Source organism: Sorex araneus, chromosome X (assembly GCF_027595985.1).
Source record: "Sorex araneus isolate mSorAra2 chromosome X, mSorAra2.pri, whole genome shotgun sequence".
NCBI classification, from domain to species: domain Eukaryota; kingdom Metazoa; phylum Chordata; class Mammalia; order Eulipotyphla; family Soricidae; genus Sorex; species Sorex araneus.
Window position 1 is genome coordinate 113,402,393 of NC_073313.1, and position 21,861 is coordinate 113,424,253.

Sequence of the window (21,861 nt, forward strand, 5' to 3'; positions counted from 1 at the left end):
ATCAACAAATGGGACTACATTAAACTAAAAAACTTCTGCACCGCAAAAGATACAGTGATCAGAATACAAAGACAATCTACAGAATGGGAAAGGATATTCACCCAATACCCATCCTATAAAGGGTTGATATCAAGGATATATAAAGCACTGGTTGAACTCTACAAGAAGAAAACATCCAACCCCATCAGAAAACAGGGCGAAGAAATGAACAGAAACTTTCCCAAGGAAGAGATACGAATGGCCAAAAGGCACATGAAAAAGTGCTCTACATCACTAATCATCAGGGAGATGCAGATCAAAACAACCATGAGACACCACCTCACACTACAGAGACTGGCACACATCCAAAAGAACAAAAGCAACCGCTGTTGGAGAGGATGTGGTGAGAAAGGGACCCTTCTACACTCTTGGTGGGAATGCCGACTGGTTCAGCCCTTTTGGAAAACAATTTGGACGATTCTCAAAAAATTAGAAATTGAGCTCCCATTTGATCCAGCAATACCACTGCTGGGAATATATCCCAGAGAAGCAAAAAAGTACAGTCGAAATGATATCTGCACTTATATGTTCATCACAGCACTGTTTACAATAGCCAGAATCTGGAAAAAACCTTAGTGCCCTAGAACAGATGACTGGTTGAAGAAACTTTGGTACATCTATACAATGGAATACTATGCATCTATTAGAAAATATGAAGTTATAAACTTTGCATATAAGTGGATCAACATGGAAAGTATCATGCTAAGTGAAATGAGTCAGAAAGAGAGAGACAGGGGGCAGGAGAAATAGCACAGCGAGTAGGGCGTTTGCCTTGCACGCCGCTAACCAGGGTTCAATTCTCAGCATCCCATATGGTCCCCTGAGCACTGCCAGGGCCTAATTCCTGAGTGAATAGCCAGGAGTAACCCCTGTGCATCGCCGGGTATGACCCAAAAAGCAACAAAAAAAGAGAGAGAGACAGACATAGAAAGATTGCACTCATCTGTGGAATATAGAATAAAAGAGTAGGACACTAACACCCAAGAATAGTAGAAATAAGTACCAGACAGTTGACTCCATGGCTTGGAAGCTGGCCTCACATTCTGGGGAAAAGGCAGCTAAGATAGAGAAGGGAACACCAAGTAAAATGTAGTTGGAGGCCACGCGGGGGAAGGGTGCTGCGTGCTGAAAGTAGACTAGAGACTTAACACCGATGGCCACTCAACACCCCTATTGCAAACCACAACACCCAATTGGAGAGAGAGAACAAAAGGGAATACCCTGCCACAGAGGCAGGGTGGGATGGGGGGAGATGGGATTGGGGGTGGGAGGGATGCTGGGTTTATTGTTTGTGGAGAATGGGCACTGTTGAAGGGATGGGTTCTCGAACATTGCATGAGGGAAACACAAGCACGATAATGTATAAATCTGTAACTGTACCCTCATGGTGATTCACTAATTAAAAATAATTTTAAAAAAAAGAACAAGAGGTTAGGGAAATAGCTCAGCAGCAAAGAATGCATGAGATCTGGGTTCAAGGCATGTCAGGAAATGATTTTTTTTAAAAAGTAGTAACAACTGTAGGAGAGAGTATACAGAAAATGGAGTCCTCATGCTTCGGTATGCTACCATAGTGAAAAATTATATGGAGCCTCCAACTTATAGATACAATTGCCATAAAATCCATAATACCAATTTCTGATATTTATACTCTCAGTAGCTTGCCGGGCTTTCCTCCGTCCCTTTTGGAGAGCCTGGCAAGCCACCAAGAGTATCCCGCCCACACGGCAGAGCCTGGCAAGCTACCCATGGTGTACTCAATATGCCAAAAACACGAACAACATGTCTCATGGTGATGTTACTGGTGCCTGCTCAAGCAAATGATGAACAATGGGACCACAGTGCTACAGTGCTATCCAAAGGATATGAATGGATTAACACAGTAATTTATATCAACCCCAATATTTATAACATTGTTATTTCCAATAGCAAAGTGCCCAACAATAAATGACTGAATAAAGATGTGGTACATTTACACAATAGAATAAAAAATAAAATATTATCATTCACAGCAAAACAAAAGGAGCACCAGGGTTCTAAGTTAACCAAAATAAGTCAGAGATCGAAAGGGCAAAAATCATCTAGTGATGATTTTGCCCATGTGTGCAACATGAGAATATAAAACTGATGAACAGACAAAAAAAAATTTTTTAAGGCAAGTGAACAATCACTGACATAGATGAAGGAAAGGAAAAGGTAGAAGGTAAGGTGGGGACAGGTATAAAAAACATAATGCAGAGGCTGGAGCAATAGCACAGTGAGTAGGGCGTTTGCCTTGCACATGGCCGACCCGGGTTCAATTCCCAGCATCACATATGGTCCCCTGAGCACCGCCAGGAGTAATTCCTGAGTGCAGAGCCAGCAAACAAACACTTTCAACTATTTGTTCTGACCTGTCCAATCAAGGGATCAAAAGAACTATTTCAAGGATTAGGGATTAGCATTAAATAAAGTTTTCGGTATTTCATTTATTATTTACATTAAAATATTTGACCCATGCCTCTAAAAGACCTTAATAAAACATTTATGTTCAAAATCCCTTAAATTTGGAAAATAATATGGTAATTTCTCAAAAAATCTAGAAATTGAGTTCCGTATGACCCAGCAATACTCCTTGTGGGAATATCACCTGGCAGTCCCCAAACACACAACAGAAATGCCATCTGCACTTCTATGTTCATTGCAGCACTATTCACAATAGCCAGAATCTGGAAACGACCTGAGTTCTTAAGAGCAGGCAACTGGATAAAGAAACTATGGTGCATCTACACAATGAAATACTACCATGCAGGCACCAGGAAAAAAAAAGTCATGAAATTCGCTTATAAATAGATGGACATGGAGAGTATTATGCTGAGTGAAATGAGTCAAAAAGAGAGGGACAGACGTAGAATTATCGCACTCATTTTGATATATATAAAAAAGAAGACGAAAACACAGTATGAGACTAATATCCAAGGATAGTAGAAACAAGTAACCAGGAGGCCTGGTCCACTGTTGGAAGCTTGCCACAAGTAGATGGGTGCAACACTGGTGGAAGAGAATGGGCACCGGCGGAGGGATGGGTAAACGATCACTGTATGACTGAAATGCAAACACAAAAGTTCATAAGTTTGTAACTGTACCTCACAGTGATTCACTAATAATTTTTTAAAGAGGGGCGGGAGTGATAGCACAGTAAGTAGGGCGTTTGCCTTGCACACGACCGACCTGGGTTTGAATCCCAGCATCCCACATGATCCCCTTAGCATCACCAGGAGTAATTCCTGAGTGCAGCACCAGGAGTAATCCCTGTGCATCGCTGGGTGTGACAAAAGCAAAAAAAGATTAAGAAGGGACCACTAGGACAATGTCAGTTGGAAATGATCACACTGGACAAGAGCTGAGTAATGACAGTGGGTAAAGGGATTATACAGTAGTAGCACTGTCGTAACACTGTTGTCCTGTTGCTCATCAATTTGCTTGAGCGGGCACCAGTAATCTCTCCATTGTGAGACTTGTTGCTACTGTTTTTGGCATATCAAATACGCCACAGGTAGTTTGCCAGGCTCTTCCGTGCGGGTAGGATACTCTCGGTAGCTTGCCGGGCTCTCCAAGAGTGACGGAGGAATCAAACCCGGGTCGGCTACATGCAAGGCAAACGCGCTACCCGCAGTGCTATCGGTGGGGCGATAGGGAAAGGGATATACAGGATAACTTGTCAGTAGCTTTATTGCAAACCATATGGAGATAGAGAGAGAATGAGTGAGAGACAGAGAGAGACAGTAAAATGCCTGCCATAGAGGTAGGCTAGGGTGAGGGGTGGGGGTGGTAGCAAATGGGAAACTGGGAAAAAGAAAAAGAAATCCCATAAATTACAGATGCTGAAGAAGCCTGGATTGAACATCCCATCGAACTTCTACAAGGGCCCATGGACATATTCCTTCTTTAGGGGGCTCCATCTGTGGTCCAAAAATTCAAAACTTTGACCACTTTTAGCAGAAACCAGCCAGATGATTTCTTGTCCCCTACTCCACTGCCAGCTGAAGCCTGAAGAGCGGAGAATGACAAAGACAAAAGAGGAACAGGCAGGAAGAGATTAGGGATATGCATTAAGAGAAAAAAATTACCAACATGGACTGTCAGGAGTAGGAGAGCCTAGTAAACTGGATGGCTTGTAAACTCCAGAACATAATCATCTCAGCATCCCCCATTTTAATGGCCCACATTCTTAGAACAAAACTAAGAAATATTCATCCACCCACCTTTATTTAGAAGGTATAAAATCAGAAGGCATTAGCCTTTCTCCGGAATCCTATTTAGGGGGACCCGTCCCATAGCCTGGGAGTTGCCCTGCATTCTCTCCCCATTTCTTCTCCTTTGCCTAAACAAAGTCTTTTACTGAAAAAAAAGAAAAGTAAGCTTTTTTTTTAACTCTCAAGGAATGTTATGGATTCCAGGGGCTACTCCTAGTAATACCTGAACAACTGGGCAGACAGTTCAATGCTCTGGCCAGAGCAAGTGATTGCTACTAACTCCCTGTGATTATGAGAGCCACCTTGCAACCCCTGCTATGCTTTGGGGTCACCAGGGCCACACTCAGATGTAGTTAGGGTCTCCAGCTCAAGGGACCACGAAGTCCAGAGGACTGAACCAGAGTCATACATCCCTAACCTCTGTGCTCTCTCTCCACCTAAAATATTTATACTTTCAAACCCTTTATGGCAAGTTCAACAATAAGTTATCCATAACCAAAATACTATCCTTATTTTATTTTAAAAACAGGATTATTTTTATTATAGTTTAGGTAACATGGTAAAAGTAGTGCTAAAATTTATGGTTTGATGTACAAAGCTACTGCACCTACTACCACAAAAGTGACCAAGACCCTCCAGCGTGATACCTATTCTACCTTTATCACACCATTACCACAAACCACCAACCATTTTCCCCTTCACCGGGCATTCTCAGGTCTGTATTCCAGGGCCATGAGTTTGACATCACATGATACCTTTCATTACCTTGTCTTGTTGCTCTGCACTCCTTCACTCTGACTTATCTCACTTAACATGATAGCTCCCAGTACTATTCACCTTGCACTAAACACTATGATTTCATCTTTTCTTACAGCTGTATAGTATTTCATTATGTATATGTCACAATGTTTTTATCCATTCATCTGTCTTTGGATATTTGGGTTGTTTCCATCACCCAGCTATTTTGCTAGCTGCTACAGTGAATATAGGTGTGTATTTATAAACTTATTTATTTATTTTGGACTTGGAGGCATACCTAGCTGTGCTCTGGGTTTTTTGCCTAGCTCTGTGCTCTGTGATCATTCCTGGTGGTGCTTAAGGAGCCATATGTAGTGTATCACATTGAACTAGGGTTGGCTGCATGCGAAGCAATATCTCTAACCCTTATAAACATCTTTAAAATTAATTGACACGCTGTTGGAGAGGATGTGGAGAGAAAGGGACCCTTCTACACTGCTGGTGGGAATGCCGACTGGTCTAGCCCCTTTGGAAAACAATATGGACACTTCTCAAAAAATTAGAAATTGAGCTTCCATTTGATCCAGCAATACCACTTCTGGGAATATATCCTGGAGAGGCAAAAAAGTACAGTCGAAATGACATCTGCACTTATACGTTCATCGCAGCACTGTTTACAATAGCCAGAATCTGGAAAAAACCCGAGTGCCCCGAGAACAGATGACTGGTTAAAAAACCTTTGGTACATCTATACAATGGAATACTATGCAGCTGTTAGAAAAAATGAAGTCATAAACTTTGCATATAAGTGGATCAACATGAAAAGTATCATGCTAAGTGAAATGAGCCAGAAAGAGAAGGACAGACATAGAAAGATTGCACTCATCTGTGGAATATAAAATGGCAGAGTAGGAGACTAATACCCAAGAATAGTAGTATAGAATACCAGGAGGTTGGCTCCATGGCTTGGAAGCTAGCCTCACAGGCTGTGGGAACGTCATCCCAGGTAGAGAAGGGAACACCAAGTAAAATGTGATTGGAAATCCCGAGCGGGAGGGAGATGCATGCTGAAGGTAGACTAGAGACTAAACATGATGGCCACTCAATACCCCTACTGCAAACCACAACATCCAAAAGGAGAGAGAGAGAACAAATTGGAATGCTCTGCCACAGAGGTGGAGTGGGGTAGGGGGGATGGGATAGGGGGGTGGGAGATATACTCGTTCATAAGTGGTGGAGAATGGACACTGGTGGAGGGATGGGCTCTCGAACATTGCATGAGGGAAAAACAGGCATGAAAATGTGTGAATCTGTAACTGTACCCTCACTGTGACTCACTAATTGAAAAATAAATAAATTATTAAAAATAAAATTAAATTAAATTAATTGACAGAGACATCCCCAATCTATTCATTCTAAGCATTAAATATTCTAGAGTAAGGCTCCTAGAGTCTGCTTAGGACATAATCATTTAGCAAAATTACTTTTGAATAAAATAAAAAACCAAAAATGTTCTAGAATTTGTTACTTTTCATAGAATTCAAGTGAAAATTTACTTCACAGTTATTTTATTCCAGTCTCTTTCATCTGAAATCCTTAATATTTTGCATAAAATTACACAGAAAGAGATGACGTCATTAATTTATTTAGTGAGAGAACAGCCAGTGGTACTCAGGGCTCATTCCTTGGGCAACTATACATGGTACTAGGACAGCAGCATGCAAAGCTGCATGTGAGTCTTAACTCCTGTATTCCTGTTTTCTCTGGCCATGAAGTGACAGGGATGAAGAGATAGTACTATAGGTAAGGTACATGCCTTGCACATTCCTGACCCAAGTTTGATCCCCAGCAAACCCGATGGTCCTCTAAACCCTGCCAATTGTGATCCCTGAGAGCAGAGCTAGTCATTTGTAATCGCTGAGTACAGCCGGACATAAATTTTAAAGAATTTAAGTGACAATAACAATTCTGTCACAAATGAGAATATGCAGAATTAACGATGTCTGCAAATAAAAAGGACTTACTCTCTTTTCCGTTAAAAAAATTCTTCTTAGCAAAATTTCTGGTCAGAAAATAGAAAACACCCACTGCTCAAATCTCCATTACATCCGATTTACTGGTATTCTATAAGCACAATGCCATCAACTTGCAATTTGTTTGAGACAGATGAAATATAAATATTCAAAGTTTGATCTTTAGCAGACTCAGAAGAAACTTAAGTAAGACTTAGTACAAGCTTAAGTCATTATTATAAAATGGACTTACTGTTTTCAACATTAAATGGTTCCCTGATGTGTAAGGTACCTTTGTTCAAAAATGGAAAGCAGGCAAAACTTTCTGAAACTTTTCAAAGAACAAATTACAAGATAATTACAATGCTGCAAGATGTACCTGAATATACTCAAGAGCATGGTGTTTGGCATCACAGTTTATTCATCCCTGAGAGTGGGCTGCTGGAATGGGCAGCCCTTTCATCAAGTTTTACTGCATGCCTTGGAACATAAACAAATACTACATCCCAAGAATTCAACATGTTCTAAGTCTTCCATTACTGTGTTTGTGAAATGTGTCCCTAGCATCATCTCATGTTGTCAGTATGGTTCTGGATATTGTCCACTGAATGTGTTTAACAACAAATAAATCTTTCACAGTTTACATTACATATAATCTAAATCAAAACATTAAATTTTAAACTATAATCAGTATCCCTATAACCTCAATTCTAAAATATTCCAGTCAACCACTTCTGTTTCTTATCTGTTGAGCAGCACATGTATTTTTGTTGGAAAACAGGCATATGTATGCTTTCCAAAAGCAACTAATACAGATAATTCTAAACCCTTATTCCCTTGGTGACTATATTAAGTACTATTGTCTCTGTTTAGCAATATGCTTTCCCTGATGATGTGGCATTGACTTCTTTGAAATTAAAATAAGACATTAGTGCCCTATTAAATCTAATTCTACCTTCTCCTTAACAAAAGAAAGTTAATACTCCTTTGCACTGTTAACAGCTGCCCACTCTGCCCTTGCTTCCTCTGCCCTCAACTAAAAGGCACTTTTCCCCTTGCATTAGTATTGAACTCACAGATTTTGTCCTCTCAGCCTCTACCCAGATTTGCAGAGATACAGAGCAAACCTTCAGTTAACATATGCCCTTAACACACAATACCATTCTCAATTCCATTTTTTTTACACCCAGCAATGTTCAGAGGTTACTCCTGGCTTTGCACTCAGGAATTACCCCTGGCCGTGCTCAGGGTACCATATGGGATGCTGGGAATCGAACCCGGGTCAGCCGCGTGCAAGGCAAACGCCCTACCCGCTGTGCTATCACTCCAGCCCCTCTCAATTCCATTTAATACAATTTCATCCTGCAATTTTGCAACTTATTCCATACAGACCATTTATCTCATGATCAAGCACATACCTAAGCTTAAGAAAGCATTTGCAACAATAAATTAAAAAATTAAAGTAAGCCTTATAAACACAGTTGCACATGTTGTCTGTACAGTATACTGAAGTATAAAATTTTGAATATGATTATACATAACTGCTTTCATATTGTAAATGCATATGTAAAAAGAGATATGTCCCATACCTATGAACTATTTCATGAACCCTTCAAGGATAAGAACCACATCTCTTTTCTACTGGTCATAATCATGTTTCTAAAGTTAGATTACTCAAGCAAACTTTTACTGAGTTCCTTGAAAAAACATCCAAAAGAACGGCATGAAGGTAAGCTATGTAAATACCACTCACAAAACAAAACACGTTGCACCATAGACAAAAAATATATAACCTATGGAGCTGAATAAGCACTCGGTTTTTTCAGAGTAAGCACTATATATATCATAACATTTATTTTAAGAACAACTCAGTTACAAGAAATGTGTTACAATGGAAATAACAGTAGAATGATGCTAGAGTTTGAAAACCTAATGCTCTGCTCAATACTAGCCATTTAATTTGTGGGCAAATCACTTAATCTCTCTAAACAACAAAGGGCAATTACTATGTACCCTATCAAGCTCATAGGTTATTATTAGGATAAAATATATATAAAAGTGCTTCAAAATTTATAAAGAACTGTATAAATAATTGTATTATTTTCCATTACGAGCATAACCTCTAAGTTTAGATAATATTTTCTTTTAATGTGAACTTGTTAAAGAAATTAAGGAGTAATTATGCCACATAGCTCTTCACTCAATAAAATAAATCATTTAAAGTTCAGTAACGCAAATTCAATCTAAAGAAATTACAATGAGTTAATTGGCAAACATGTGTTTCACACTTAATTTTTTAGGGAGACATTCATTATACAAATGAAGGCAATTATTTGAATCAGACCAATTAGTATCACAAGATCATTACTTTGAATGTACTGAGAGTGTCTTCATCTATATAGCAAAATCAGACTCTGGAAAGTTTATTTGGATCCGTTTTACAACCTGATATTACACACCACGCCCCACAGGTGAAGAGGTGATCCAGCAAATGTAGGAAATACGAGCATTGACTCCAAATTTAGAGGAATGCATGTGAGTAATCAAAACAACATGATCTGATGTATGTAAAGATTTCCAAATCAGTTTCACAGTCATGTTGCTTATAGACACAAAGAGGCATAAAGAAGCAAAGGGGGCAGCTGCATGTAGAATTAGACTTATTTATAGTACTAGTGACCGTCTAATATAAAAACTTTCAGAATTTGTTTAGGTAACCAATATGATCATTTTCAATCTCTCTTAAGGTCAGCAAATTACCACAGTATCCAAAAAGTTGTACTCTCTTGCCTTGTAAGAGGCCAACACAATTCTGTCCCCAGTGCCACATACAGTCCACTGAGTACTACCAAGAGCGACCTGATAAAGAGCTCCTGAGCACAGCTAAATGCAGGCCAAAAATAAAAACACAAAAAATTATAGGCAATTTCCCTTTCTCTTGTCAAGTCTAACTACACACCAGAAAGGCAAGATAACAAGGGATATCTATTTTCCTAAATGATTTCTCAACTTTCTCGTCACTTTTTTGTTTTTATATGGGTGAGGATTTTAAACAAGGATTACCTGGGAGGTAGATTTATTCAAAGTACTCATGAGCACAAACCACTTGAACTGGACATTCAAGTAAAACAGAAAACTACCTTATAAATTTTTTAGTGTTGAGCCCTATCCCAGCAAAATATGTAGAGTGAAAAGAAAAAAAATGAACCAGAGTTGCAAGATAGGGGCAGGAGGGATGACAAACAGTGAAGGAGGCAGGAGAAAGATACCAGAAACACAAAGATGGTAGCAGAGAGATAGTACAGGAGCTAGGGCACTTGCCTTGCCTGCAGCTGACACAGGTTTGATCCTTAGGACCATATATAGCCATACAAGTATCACTAGGAGTGAACCCTGAGCACAGAGCCAAGAGTAAGCAAACCCTGAACACCACTGAGTATGGTTCAAAAATCTCCCTCCCAAAAAAAAAGCCAATCCAGAAATACAAAGATACAGAAAGAAACCAATGATAAAATTTGCCAACAGCACCCTACCTACTATCCCCCCACCCCCTGACCCCCCATAACAAACATTAACACAAGAATTTGCTATTACATATTCTAAGGGCACTGTTTTTTTAATGCAAACTTACTGAATATTATTGAATATAACCCAGAGTTATGCAATGTAGCAAAAAAAAGTATCTCAGCAACATGGATGGAACTGAGGGCTGGAGAAATAGGTCAATGGGTCAGGCACTTGCCTTCCTTGTGGCCAAACTGGATTGGATCCCCGGCATCCCATATGGTCCTCTGAGTGGATTACTGAGTGCAGAGCCAGGAGTTAGACTTTAGCAGCGCCAGGTGTGCCCCTCCCCCTCAAAAAAAAAAAACAACAACCCATAAATGGTACCAGAGAGTGTCATGTTAAGCAAAATAAGTCAGAAGAAGGATAAATACTGGATGATCTCACTCATCTGTTGAACAGAGACAGAACAAGGGAATAAAAAGTATGGAACAATGATAATCCCTAGGCTCTAGATTTAAAAAAAAAAGATTACTAAGTAGTGTGGAGTGGGGAGCATGGAGGATAGTAATAAAGTTCAGACTAGAGGTGACATCGTCTCATACTGTGGTGGGTCCCTGCACTTCTGTGGTGGTCGGGTGCAGTGACATCAAACCATACATGATTGTATGTATGATTTTATATATCAAACCATAAACTTTAACCATCTTACATAAACTATAATAAAAAAAATAGAAAGCCTCCTCGCCTCCTAGGAAAGTTCTATTCACTATCACATAATATAATGATGAAAGTTATGGGGCTGGAGTGATAGATAGCACAGCGGGTAAGGCGTTTGCCTTGCACGCGGTCGACCCGGGTTCGAATCCCAGCATCCATATGGTCCCCTGAGCACCACCAAGGGTGATTCCTGAGTGCATGAGCCAGGAGTGACCCTGTGCATCACCGGGTGTGACCCAAAAAGCAAAAAAAAAAAAAACTGCATAATAATGACAGTTAAAAAAAATACTGACTTCACACAAAACTGAGATAGCACAGCGGGTAGGGCGTTTGTCTTGCACGCGGCCGACCCGGGTTCGATTCCCAGCATCCCATATGGTCCCCTGAGCACGGCCAGGGGTAATTCCTGAGTGCAGAGCCAGGAGTAACCCCTGTGCATTGCCAGGCGTGACCCAAAAAGCAAAAAATAAAAAATAAAAAAATATTACTAAACGAGAACTGGAAGATTTTGTCCATAGTTTTGGTTTTGACTCTCGAGTTCTTCAAGCACTCAGTCACTGTACTTTTATAAATGTTTTCATTCTCTCAAAACAATAATTATTTCCTGAGTCTTTGAAAATGAGGTAGTATGGTTTATCAGCTAACTCTACAACAAAATCACCTGAGAACTTTTTTTTAAGTATCCTGGCCCTTGAATTATGATTTAATTGGTCCAGCTGGAGAGATAGTACAGCGGGAAAGCCTCTGCCTTGCACAGGGCTGACCGGCATCCCATACGATCCCGAACTCACTGCCAGGATTAATTCCTGAGTACAGAGCCAGGAGTAATAACACCTGAGTATCACTGGATGTGAAACAAAAAGGGGAAAAAAGTATTATTTAATTGGTCTTGATTAGGGTAAGGGCTGAGTCTTTTGTTTCAAACTTACACTGTGATTTTATTAATATAATTATTATTATTATTATTATTATTATTTAATTTTGGGTCATACCCAGTGGTGTCATAGGGCTTACTCTCTGGCTCTGCACTCAGGGATCACTTATGGCAGGGTTTGGAGGAACTTAAGGGATGCCAGGGATGTAACAACCTCAACTGAGTAAAGGCAAGAGCCATATTGTACTATGGCTCCATCCCTACCCTTGTTAAAATTTTTGTCTTGGGACCACACCCAGCAGTACTCAGGGATTATTCCTGGATATGAGCTCAGAAATCACTCCTGGCTGATTCAGGGAACCTTATAGGATGCCAGGGATGGAACCAGGTTCAGCCGTGTGCAAGGCAAGTGCCCTATCCCCAATACTATCACTCTGGCCTTCTTCCTTTATGATTAGAAGTGCAATAAAGCTACTGGTCTTTTTATATGTTGCTTTTTTTTTCTTTTTGGGTCACACCTGGTGATGCACAGGGGTTAGTCCTGGCTTTGCACTCAGGAATTACTCCTGGCGGTGCTCAGGGGACCATATGGGATGCTGGGAATCGAACCAGGGTTGGCCGCATGCAAAGCAAACGCCCTACCCGCTGTGCTATCGCTCCAGCCCTGATGTTGCATTTAGACACACACAACAGCAAAATAATTTTAAAAGCCTCCTCTTTCCTTTTAAATTTATCAGTTCCCCCTTCTTATCCAATTTTACTTCAACCAATATTCTCAAAGCCTCACATTCGGATTAACAGAATAGCTTTCTGAATTCCTATCTAGTTTTCCTTCCTCCAATCTCTTCCCATTACAATAAACCTTTATATGCCTGTCTGATCTGTTTGGTTGTGGAACCTCACACTGAAGCCATTTCTAATATACTATCAGCAAACAACTTTTCATCAGAGCACATATGGTGTGTTTACATATATGTATGTTAACGCTATCTATATGAATAGCCTCTGCTATGCTCTATTTTTCTTCAGTTAGTGTCTCTAATTTATATATAATATATACTAGTGTCTTTACTTACAAAAATAATACTTTCTGAAGTGTTCACAGCTGATTTTTTTCCAAAAACAATCGGTCACTGGGCCCACCCATGTACTTTTCATTTACATTTTAGTGTTTTCCCAGAAAAGAAAACATGCATTCAACTGAAAATAAAAGGTAAAATTATCTCGAAAATTCCCATATCACTGCAGGAAATCACAAAGTTTATGACGAATGTTTATGAATAACATGTATGCTCTGGTAACTGCTAAAGTGTGCCTGAGAAAACATACTCAAGGGTTAAAAACCGAGATTATTATATGTGCATACATATTCGTACTTACGAAAATACTTAATCAAGTACATTATAATCAATATAAAAAGAGAAAACCCAACAAGTATATGATTTGTTTCTGACTTTAAGATCTCCACCTTCTCAGGGACATGATACAAACATACAAAGAAAATTAAGTCAGGGGCTGGAGAGATAGCACAGCGGGTAAGGTGTTTGCCTTGCACGCGGCTGAAACGGGTTCGATTCCCAGCATCCCATATGGTCACCCAAGCAGCGCCAGGAGAAATTCCTGAGTGCAGAGCCAGGAGTAACTCCTGCGCAGCATCGCTGTGTGGGCGTGACCCAAAAAGCAAAAAAAAAAAAAAGAGAGAGAGAAAGTCAGCACTGGTGATAAAGACAGTTAAGTACCATGAGAATTCAAAGAAACAAGACTTCTGTAGACCCCGAAGGGAGTTGGGGACCAACCGCTTCATGGAAAAGCTGCAACTTGAATAAAATAGGTGGAAAAACAAAAATCCCAAATATACAGATAACCTTTTACAAAGAAGAGCAGAAACTCCTAAAAGAAGAGTGTGGGCCTAGTTGGAACAGAGTTCTAAAATTCTGTCCTCAATAGAGGGACAGTTTACAGGTTATAAGGAAAAATAAAAAACAACGTATCCCCTTAATGAAGCACTCTGACACCGTTTTTCTTGAAGCCTTCCTTTGAAGAACACACCAAGTAGTATAATATCGTGCCAATTTAGTCACGAACATACCAACATATTGTTTATGAAATCTGTTCAAAGTGAAGGAGCAAATACCCAAATGTGCTTTCCAAAATACAAAATCAATGTATACACAGCTCTTAGAATAATCTCTAAGAGAATAATTGAGTGGAAGTCTTTCAGATGTCCGGTCCCCACCCTTCTCCAAATATAAACCTTAATTTAATATATCCAATACGATGAAACAGTGCTACATTGAAAATAAAGGTCTAGTATTACTTCCCACTATAAATGAATCAGTTCACTGCCTTTCTTCAAAATTGTGTATATTAAAATAATTTCAGCCATCATTTCTTGCAGCAAAGCAGATGAAATCAAGACACAAAAATCTGAAGACTATGAAAGGCAAACAAAAACCCCCTTTCATCACACCAAAAGATACCATAAATAGCCAGCTTTGGTCTCTACGGCAGAAGGGAAAGCGAGTGCATTCAAAACAAAACAAAAAATGTCATCAACAACAAAGAGTACGAAAGACTCTATGAAGAACACTGCAGCAGGCTTTTTTTTTCATTCACAAGGATAGGCCAGTAGCCTACAACTCAAAAAAAAATGGAGTTGCTCTTGTTTCTTAAAAAAATGCCCTTAAAAATTTTGGCTATGTGAGTCCTAAAAATCAGGGCTCCCACAGAACTCCAAACAAGGATTCGTCTCCCCCTCCTCGAACCAGACACGTGACTGACGCTTTAATTGGCCTCCGCATCGAATACTAATTCAGCCACCACTACCTTCGCCGGGACCCAGGGAATATGGACGGTGTGTCCCTAAGAGCACGCGTCACAAGCAGGCAAGCGTGTTCTGGAAGGACTGACACGCACACAACGTTCAAGAGCGCAGAAAAAGCGCGGCCGGGCGGCCGCAGCGCAAAGCCGAGAGCTGTGCCCTTCTGTGCAAGCGCCTATGCCTTTAAAAAGGACTCTGCACACACGCCGGTTGTCGGTATTGTCTGTCCCCCACCCCCTCCACCACCAGCCTCCCCCCCCCAGCAAGCACACAGGCCTAGAAGGAATACGTCGAGATAGGGATTTTATGCATTGTCTCTTCTGCCCCCACCCCCACCCCTACCCCCGCCACCCCCCGTCCAGGGGCGAGCAGCTGGGACTGGAAGACCTGGACCCAGGAGGACCTCGGCGCCTCCCTGCGCAGCCCTTCGGGACGGGGGCAACCCACTGGGACAACAATGCACGTTACCCCCTCACCCGCCGCCCCGTTTGCACACCGCCTCCGGCGGCCTTTGCAAGCCCACCCCGGCGCGCCGTCGGCCCCCGCGGCCAGCACGCCCCTGGGCCTGCGTCGCCGCCCCCGCGCTCCCCGCCCGGACCCTCCGCGTCGCGTCGGAGCCCCGCAGCCACGCCGCCGCGCGACGACCCCCGAGCGGCCCCCGTCCTCCCCCCCAAGCCCCCCGCCCCGCGCCGCTCGGCCCGCTTCCCCTCCCCCTCGCCCCGCCCTCCCCCCCCGCCCCGACGCGTCCTGTCACCTGCTTGGGTGGTGTCCGTCAGGTCGTAGCCGCTGCCCGGGAAGTCTCGGAGCTTCCTGCCGCTGAGGCTCAGGATGCCCGAGTTGCCGGCCTCCTCCAGGGCGCGGTCCAGGCTCCGGACGGTGTGCGGCGGCGGCAGGCTCCCGGGCAGCCACTGCGGCCCGGCGGGGAACGGCTGGCCGAAGAGCGCGGGCACGGCGATGGGCGCCACCACCGGGCCCCCCCCGCCGCCGCCGCCAACGCCGCCGCCGCCGCCGCCCGCGCCGCCCGCGCCGCCACTCCCCCCTCCGGCCGCGCCGCCACCGCCGCCGCTGCCCCCGCCGCCGCCCCCGCCGCCCCCGCTGTTGCCACCGCCTCCCTGACTCGCCGCCATGTTGGTGGGACAGAGAATAGCCCCCGACGCTCCGCGCCGCCGGGGCCGCGGGGGTAGGGGCTGCGCAGGACGCATGCGCACGCGGGGCTGGGAGGGGGGCCGCGGGAGCGGGTGGGAAGGAATCGGGGCGGGCTGGGAGGAGGTGTCGTGAGGCGGAGAGACCATGTTCCGAGGTGCGAGCACGCCGCCTCTCAGAAGCGTCTCCCGGGAGGAAGGATGCTCAGTCCCGGCCCCACGGCTCTGGGTACCAAAAAGAAAAAAAAAATAGAAAACCCTATCGAAGCGAAGCCGCGATCACTCTGGGTCCGTGGGTCGGAGGGCCCCGGAGTGGACTTGGTTCCCCTTCTCCGCCTTCCCTGCAAACACAAAGGCCCCTGCAGCACCTGGGGAGGAAAGAGTTACTCTCCTCCTGGGTCTGCTCAGAAACACGTGTCTGTCCGAGGGCTCCCAGGCTTAGTGCAAGTGCTCCCAGGACCTTTGAAGACGGAAGAAATGTCTGTCGCGGAGTAGTTTGCGAGGAGTGGCGGTGCGGGGTTTGAGGAGTAATAAATGCGGCTCAAGTGTGCAGTTCCAAAATGAGAAAGGTATTTTGAGACGCCTGCAAGGAAGCCTAGAGGGTCTCCGCGTCTCGGCCAAACGGCTGCCTTCCAAAGCGTGCAAACATTCTCTGCATTCTGTTCTATCACTTTTGAAGCTGGGCCAAGATCTTCCAAATATCTGGAGATTCTTCTCATCCCGTCAGTATGGCTTATGCAAATCCCTTTGATCATAAAACAACCTGAAAGTTTATTTTTGGAATACAAGCTTAGGCGTTAGGGGGCATCCTGAAGGGTCACAATTGAACAAACGCACCTAATAAATCTTGATAAGAGTTCATTCTGAATATTGTCTGCCATAGAGGCAGGGAGAGGGTGGGGAAGGGGAGTTATACCTGGGATATTGGTGGTGGGGAATGTGCACTGGTGGAGGGATGGGTGTTTGATCATTGTGAGATTGTAACCCAAACATGAAAGCTTGTATCTATCTCACGGTGATTCAATAATTTTTTTTTAAAGTTCATTCTGAGGACCTAAACCCAAGTCCCCATGCACTGCCACGCCTCCCTCCCTATCACCACCACCAGCACCACCAGACTTACAGAAATATTTTTCACTAATCTGTAAACTTTGCAAAAGAAAACTCTACAGGTGCTTGGATATATCCCTTTATCCTTAATTTGAATATCCTATGTATCTCTTTTACATCTATTTCAATTTGAGGAAACTATTCTTAGAGAGGTGTTAACAAAAACTTATTATCGTCCATAGACTACTCTGAAAAAGAAATGATGATTCCGGAAACAATCACAACTTGTCTCTATTGCTGTGTAACCATACTGTTTAATTAACAAGATACTGCATTTACCACGTACATGACCCAAAGAAAGAACAGAACTGAGAATCACACTCCATACTCTGAATTAGCAAGTGAAATTAAATTATTTAAAACACTGGTATCAAAAAGGAATGTTCTTTGTATCTCATCTCCTTTATATTGTAAGTTGAGATAAGGGTTAAGCAACAGCTTCCAGAATTAAGTGGGTAAGAAGGGAAACTAGATTTATGGAAGAAAGTAATTGGAAAGGAATTATTTTAACAATTAGCCAATACAAACTTTTTTGATTATTTAAATTACTTCAAGGAAAATATGTCCTTATAGAACACTGCCAAGTGAAAAAGACCAAGCAGAGCCAAATTTAAAAATAAAAGTAATCTTTAAAGAATTCGAAGAGTCTAAATATGAAAGATGGGAATTCTACAAAGGGGGTAAGTATGAAACTGGGAGAGTAACATATTCTAAAGGTTTTTAAAAGAACACTTAATTGAATTGCCATGAGATACACAGTAACAAATTTTTCATGATTGAGTTTTAGTCACACAATATTCTAACAACCCATCTCTTCACCAGTGCACATTTCCTGCTACCAATGTCCTTAGTTTCCTTCCTGCTCACCTCCCCAACAGCCTGATTTTATGGCAGACATTTTTCCTCTCTCGTTCTCTCTCTTCCCCTGTCTCTGTTTTTCTCCTTCTCTCTCTAGAGTATTTTTGAAAAGAATGCCAAGGCTATGAGAAGTGTTAAAAATATATTTTCCTTGTTAAAAATTGTATATGGTATATTAAATATGGGTTATAATTTTAACATGGTATGTTAGAATTTGTAAGCTGATTTGAGCCTTTATCTGTTGGATTTGGGCACCAACTGGAAATGATTCTGAGAATTCCACATACACAAATATAGAAAAATCAAAGAAAGGAAATTTAGGATTTTCCATTGATTAAAATCAATTTAACTTTTTGTGATTATCTGTCCTTAGCATTTTGATTCAGTAACCTGAAGGCAGAGATAAGTGTAGATTTTAGTTCATTACATAAGTCACCCAGACAGTAGATCCACCTAGTAGGACAACCTCCTTATTCAATTACTCTAACAGGAAGTAAACAGCTTAGAATAAAAACATAAAATTTTTAAAATTGCTCAACAGCACAAGAATGTCCATCCTTCACCTACTTTTCAACTTTTCAACAGTTTTGGAAGTGCTTGCCAGAGAAATTAGGGAAAAACCAAAATGTAAAAGGAATCTTAATTAGGAAGAAGTTCAAATATAAGTAGATGGCATGATTATATACATAGAAAAACCCTAAAGACTCACCAGAAAATATGAAAAAGTACTTATTGAGTTCAGTAAAGTAGCAGGATCTAAAATCAATATGTTTTTGCATTTCTCTCAATTGCAAACAGTAAGTTGGGGGTAAGAGAAGTTAAGAAAACAATCCCGTTTAAAATATTATTCTATTTTAAAAAAAAAACAGTGAAATCGGGTCCGGGATAAAGCTCACTAGCTAGAACACATGTCTTGCAATGTGTTCGTTTCCCAGTGTCCTCATATGTGCCAAGTATAATCCTGACAAATCTGATGTCTGTTCCAAAAGACTGCTGTTCTTGGCCCCCACAACACAATAATTTCTGACCAAATCACAGTTGCATGTGTGTGAGCATCACAACTAAGAGGCACAACCTCTCAGCAGGTAACAGCTGAAAATTGTGCTAGTACTGCAGTTAAAAGTTTGACTGTAGTCGATTGAATATTATATGGCCACTGCAGCAAACCCTGGCAAGCACTAAAATAAAAGAGTGCAGCCTCAGCAAGTACATCAACCTGATTTAGGATTTCTGATGAGCACCACACCGAAATATGTGAGCACCACAGCCAAGTATGTGTGCAACCCCATTCATCACAACATCAACAGGGAGAAGATTGGGTGGAAGGCGGAAAATAAAACACCTAGGTATAAACCTAGGCGATAGGTATAAACCTGAGCGATAGCACAGCCTGTAGGGCACTTGCCTTGCATGCGGCCGACCTGGGTTCGATTCCTCCATCCCTCTCGGAGAGCACAGCAAGCTACCAAGAGTATCCCGCCCGCAGAGCAGAGCCTGGCAAGCTACCCGTGGCGTATTCGATATGCCAAAAACAGCAACAACAAGTCTCACAATGGAGATGTTACTGGTGCTTGCTCGAGCAAATTGATGAACGATGGGACGACAGTGCTACAGTGCTACAGTGCAAGTATAAACCTAAAAATTGGTTAAAAATCTATATACATGAAAATTATAAGATATTACTAAAAAAAGAAAAGGAAGATGGTAGGGTGCTACCAGCAGGTCAATCTGTATGTGCAAGGCAAGTGCATCAGCAGACTGATGCTGCCTTCAGTTTTCCTGATGCCCCAAAATTACCTCTGTGCCTCTAGCTGGACTGCAACAACTTGGGACCAAGTTCAAGAAGAAATTAAACAACCAAAAGTTAGGTGTGTGGGAGCCATGCCCACAAACCACCTCTGCCTCAGCTATACAAGCTCATTTATTGGCCTTATTCCAAAGACCCATAGATAAATCTCAAAAGAGATCAAAAGCCACAGTTGATCTCAGACCTGCACATGGCTCAGCAGACCAGGGTAAATAGGAGAGGGTGGGGCAGCCTGGTGGCCCACCTAAGCAGAACCCCTGGCAGCTGCTTGCTTCCACAATCCAAAATCACTGTTATATCCCCATCCAGCCTGACTCCACCGTCTCAGGATGAACCTCACCAATATATAATCTGTTGAAAATTCTGGTATGCGCGTTTGGTGACTGAAATCTCCAGGTTTTCTTGGGGTCAGGATGGGCTACCTCCCCCACCTCCCTGTACTTCCAAAAGCCTCAGCAGTCACATCCACATCCCAAAGCTGCCACCTAACTGAAAAGCTACTCCAGCCTTTCCATCCCGATAAAATTACAGAATGCCCTGAGCAAACACTATGACCTCTTAGCAACTGTATTACAAACCATAATGCAGTAAAGTAAAAGGAAATAGAGAGCAAGAAGGAAAGTGTCTCCCATGAAGGGAGGTTGGGGGTGGTGGGTGGGGGCTTGGGGGTGGTGGTGGTGAAACAGGGGAAATTGGTCGTGAGAAAAGTACACTGGTGGAGGGATAGGTGCTGGATCATTGCATGACTGAGACCCAATTATGAACAGCTTTGTAATGGTCTATCCCACGAATATCCAATTAAAAAAATTTTAAAGTAATGTGGAATTAATGCCCAATTCAATCATCTTAATCAATGGCTGAATAAATAGCAGTACTCCTACATTGGAAAAAATGAGGAAAGAAAAGGAGATGTAAAGAACTGGAAAAATATTCTATATTGATGGAGTGGAAGAAGAAATATGATCAAACATAACATGATCAAAGTATAAACATGAAAAAATGGCCATCTTATCTAAAACTTCAACACAGTCCCTATCAAAATCCCAGTGGCTGACTAAAATGGAGTAAAGAGGTTCAGGTGTGTCCCTTGCATGTGGCTGAGTCCCATATATTCCCTGAGGATATACAGAAGTGAGCTCTGAGCCAGGAGTGAGCCTTGAGCACCACAGACCATGCTTTCCCACAAAAAAATTCAATGGCATTCTTCAAGAAAACAAATTTTTTAATTATACGAAATCACTAAAGACAAAAAATAACCAAAACAATTCTGAGGGGAAAAAATAAGAAAGGTAGATTGCTCAAAGAATGAAGCTCATGCTTTACATGTAGAAGACAAAGATTTGATCCCGAGCACTACATGGTCACTCCTGGGTATAAGCCAGGAAAAAAAAGGAAAAAATGTAGTTATCATGGACCCTGACTTTAACTATATTACAAAGCAATTGCAGTTAAGTCAGTACAGTATTGGAACAAAAACAAGATTACAGATCAATGGACTAGAATGGAATAGAATGCCATAAATAAGATCATACATATATGTACATCTACTATATGATAAAGGAGTCAAAAGCATACAATGGAGGAAAGGAAGCATTTTCAGCAAATAGTTCTGGGGTTACTGGACCACAGTAAAGAAAAAATCAAAACTTGATTACTATTTAGTAACCTTTGGAAAAACTAATGCAAAATATGACTTAAAATTAAGTATCACCATATCACTGTCATCCAGTTGTTCATCGATTTACTTGAGCAAGCACCAGTAATGTCTCTATTACACTCAACCCTGAGATTTTTAGCAACCTCTCCTTACTAATCTATCCCAATGATTGGAGGCTCTTTCAGGGTCAGGGGAATGAGACCTATCATTACTGCTTTTGGCATATCGAATATGCCACGGGTAGCTTGTCAGGCTCTGCCCTGTGAGCGGGATACTTTCATTAGCTTGCCTGGCTCTCTGAGAGGTATGTAATATCTGTTACTATATTTGGGATACAAATACGC

At 42.0% G+C, this 21,861-nt stretch overlaps 1 protein-coding gene across 5 annotated transcripts in view; it reads right to left on the reverse strand.

Moving 5' to 3' along the window:
* The window catches only part of LRCH2 (leucine rich repeats and calponin homology domain containing 2), a 168,528-nt gene extending 152,458 nt beyond the window's left edge, over nucleotides 1-16,070 (reverse strand). For all 5 annotated transcript variants that reach the window (XR_008627376.1, XR_008627375.1, XM_055122537.1 and 2 more), the window contains exon 1: nucleotides 15,698-16,070. Coding sequence is in view for 3 of the 5 variants with exons in the window: in XM_055122537.1 (XP_054978512.1) it covers nucleotides 15,698-16,070 (373 nt within the window). In the remaining 2 variants the exon portion in view is untranslated. The remainder of the gene's footprint in view (nucleotides 1-15,697) is intronic.
* Between the last annotated feature and the right edge of the window lie 5,791 nt (nucleotides 16,071-21,861).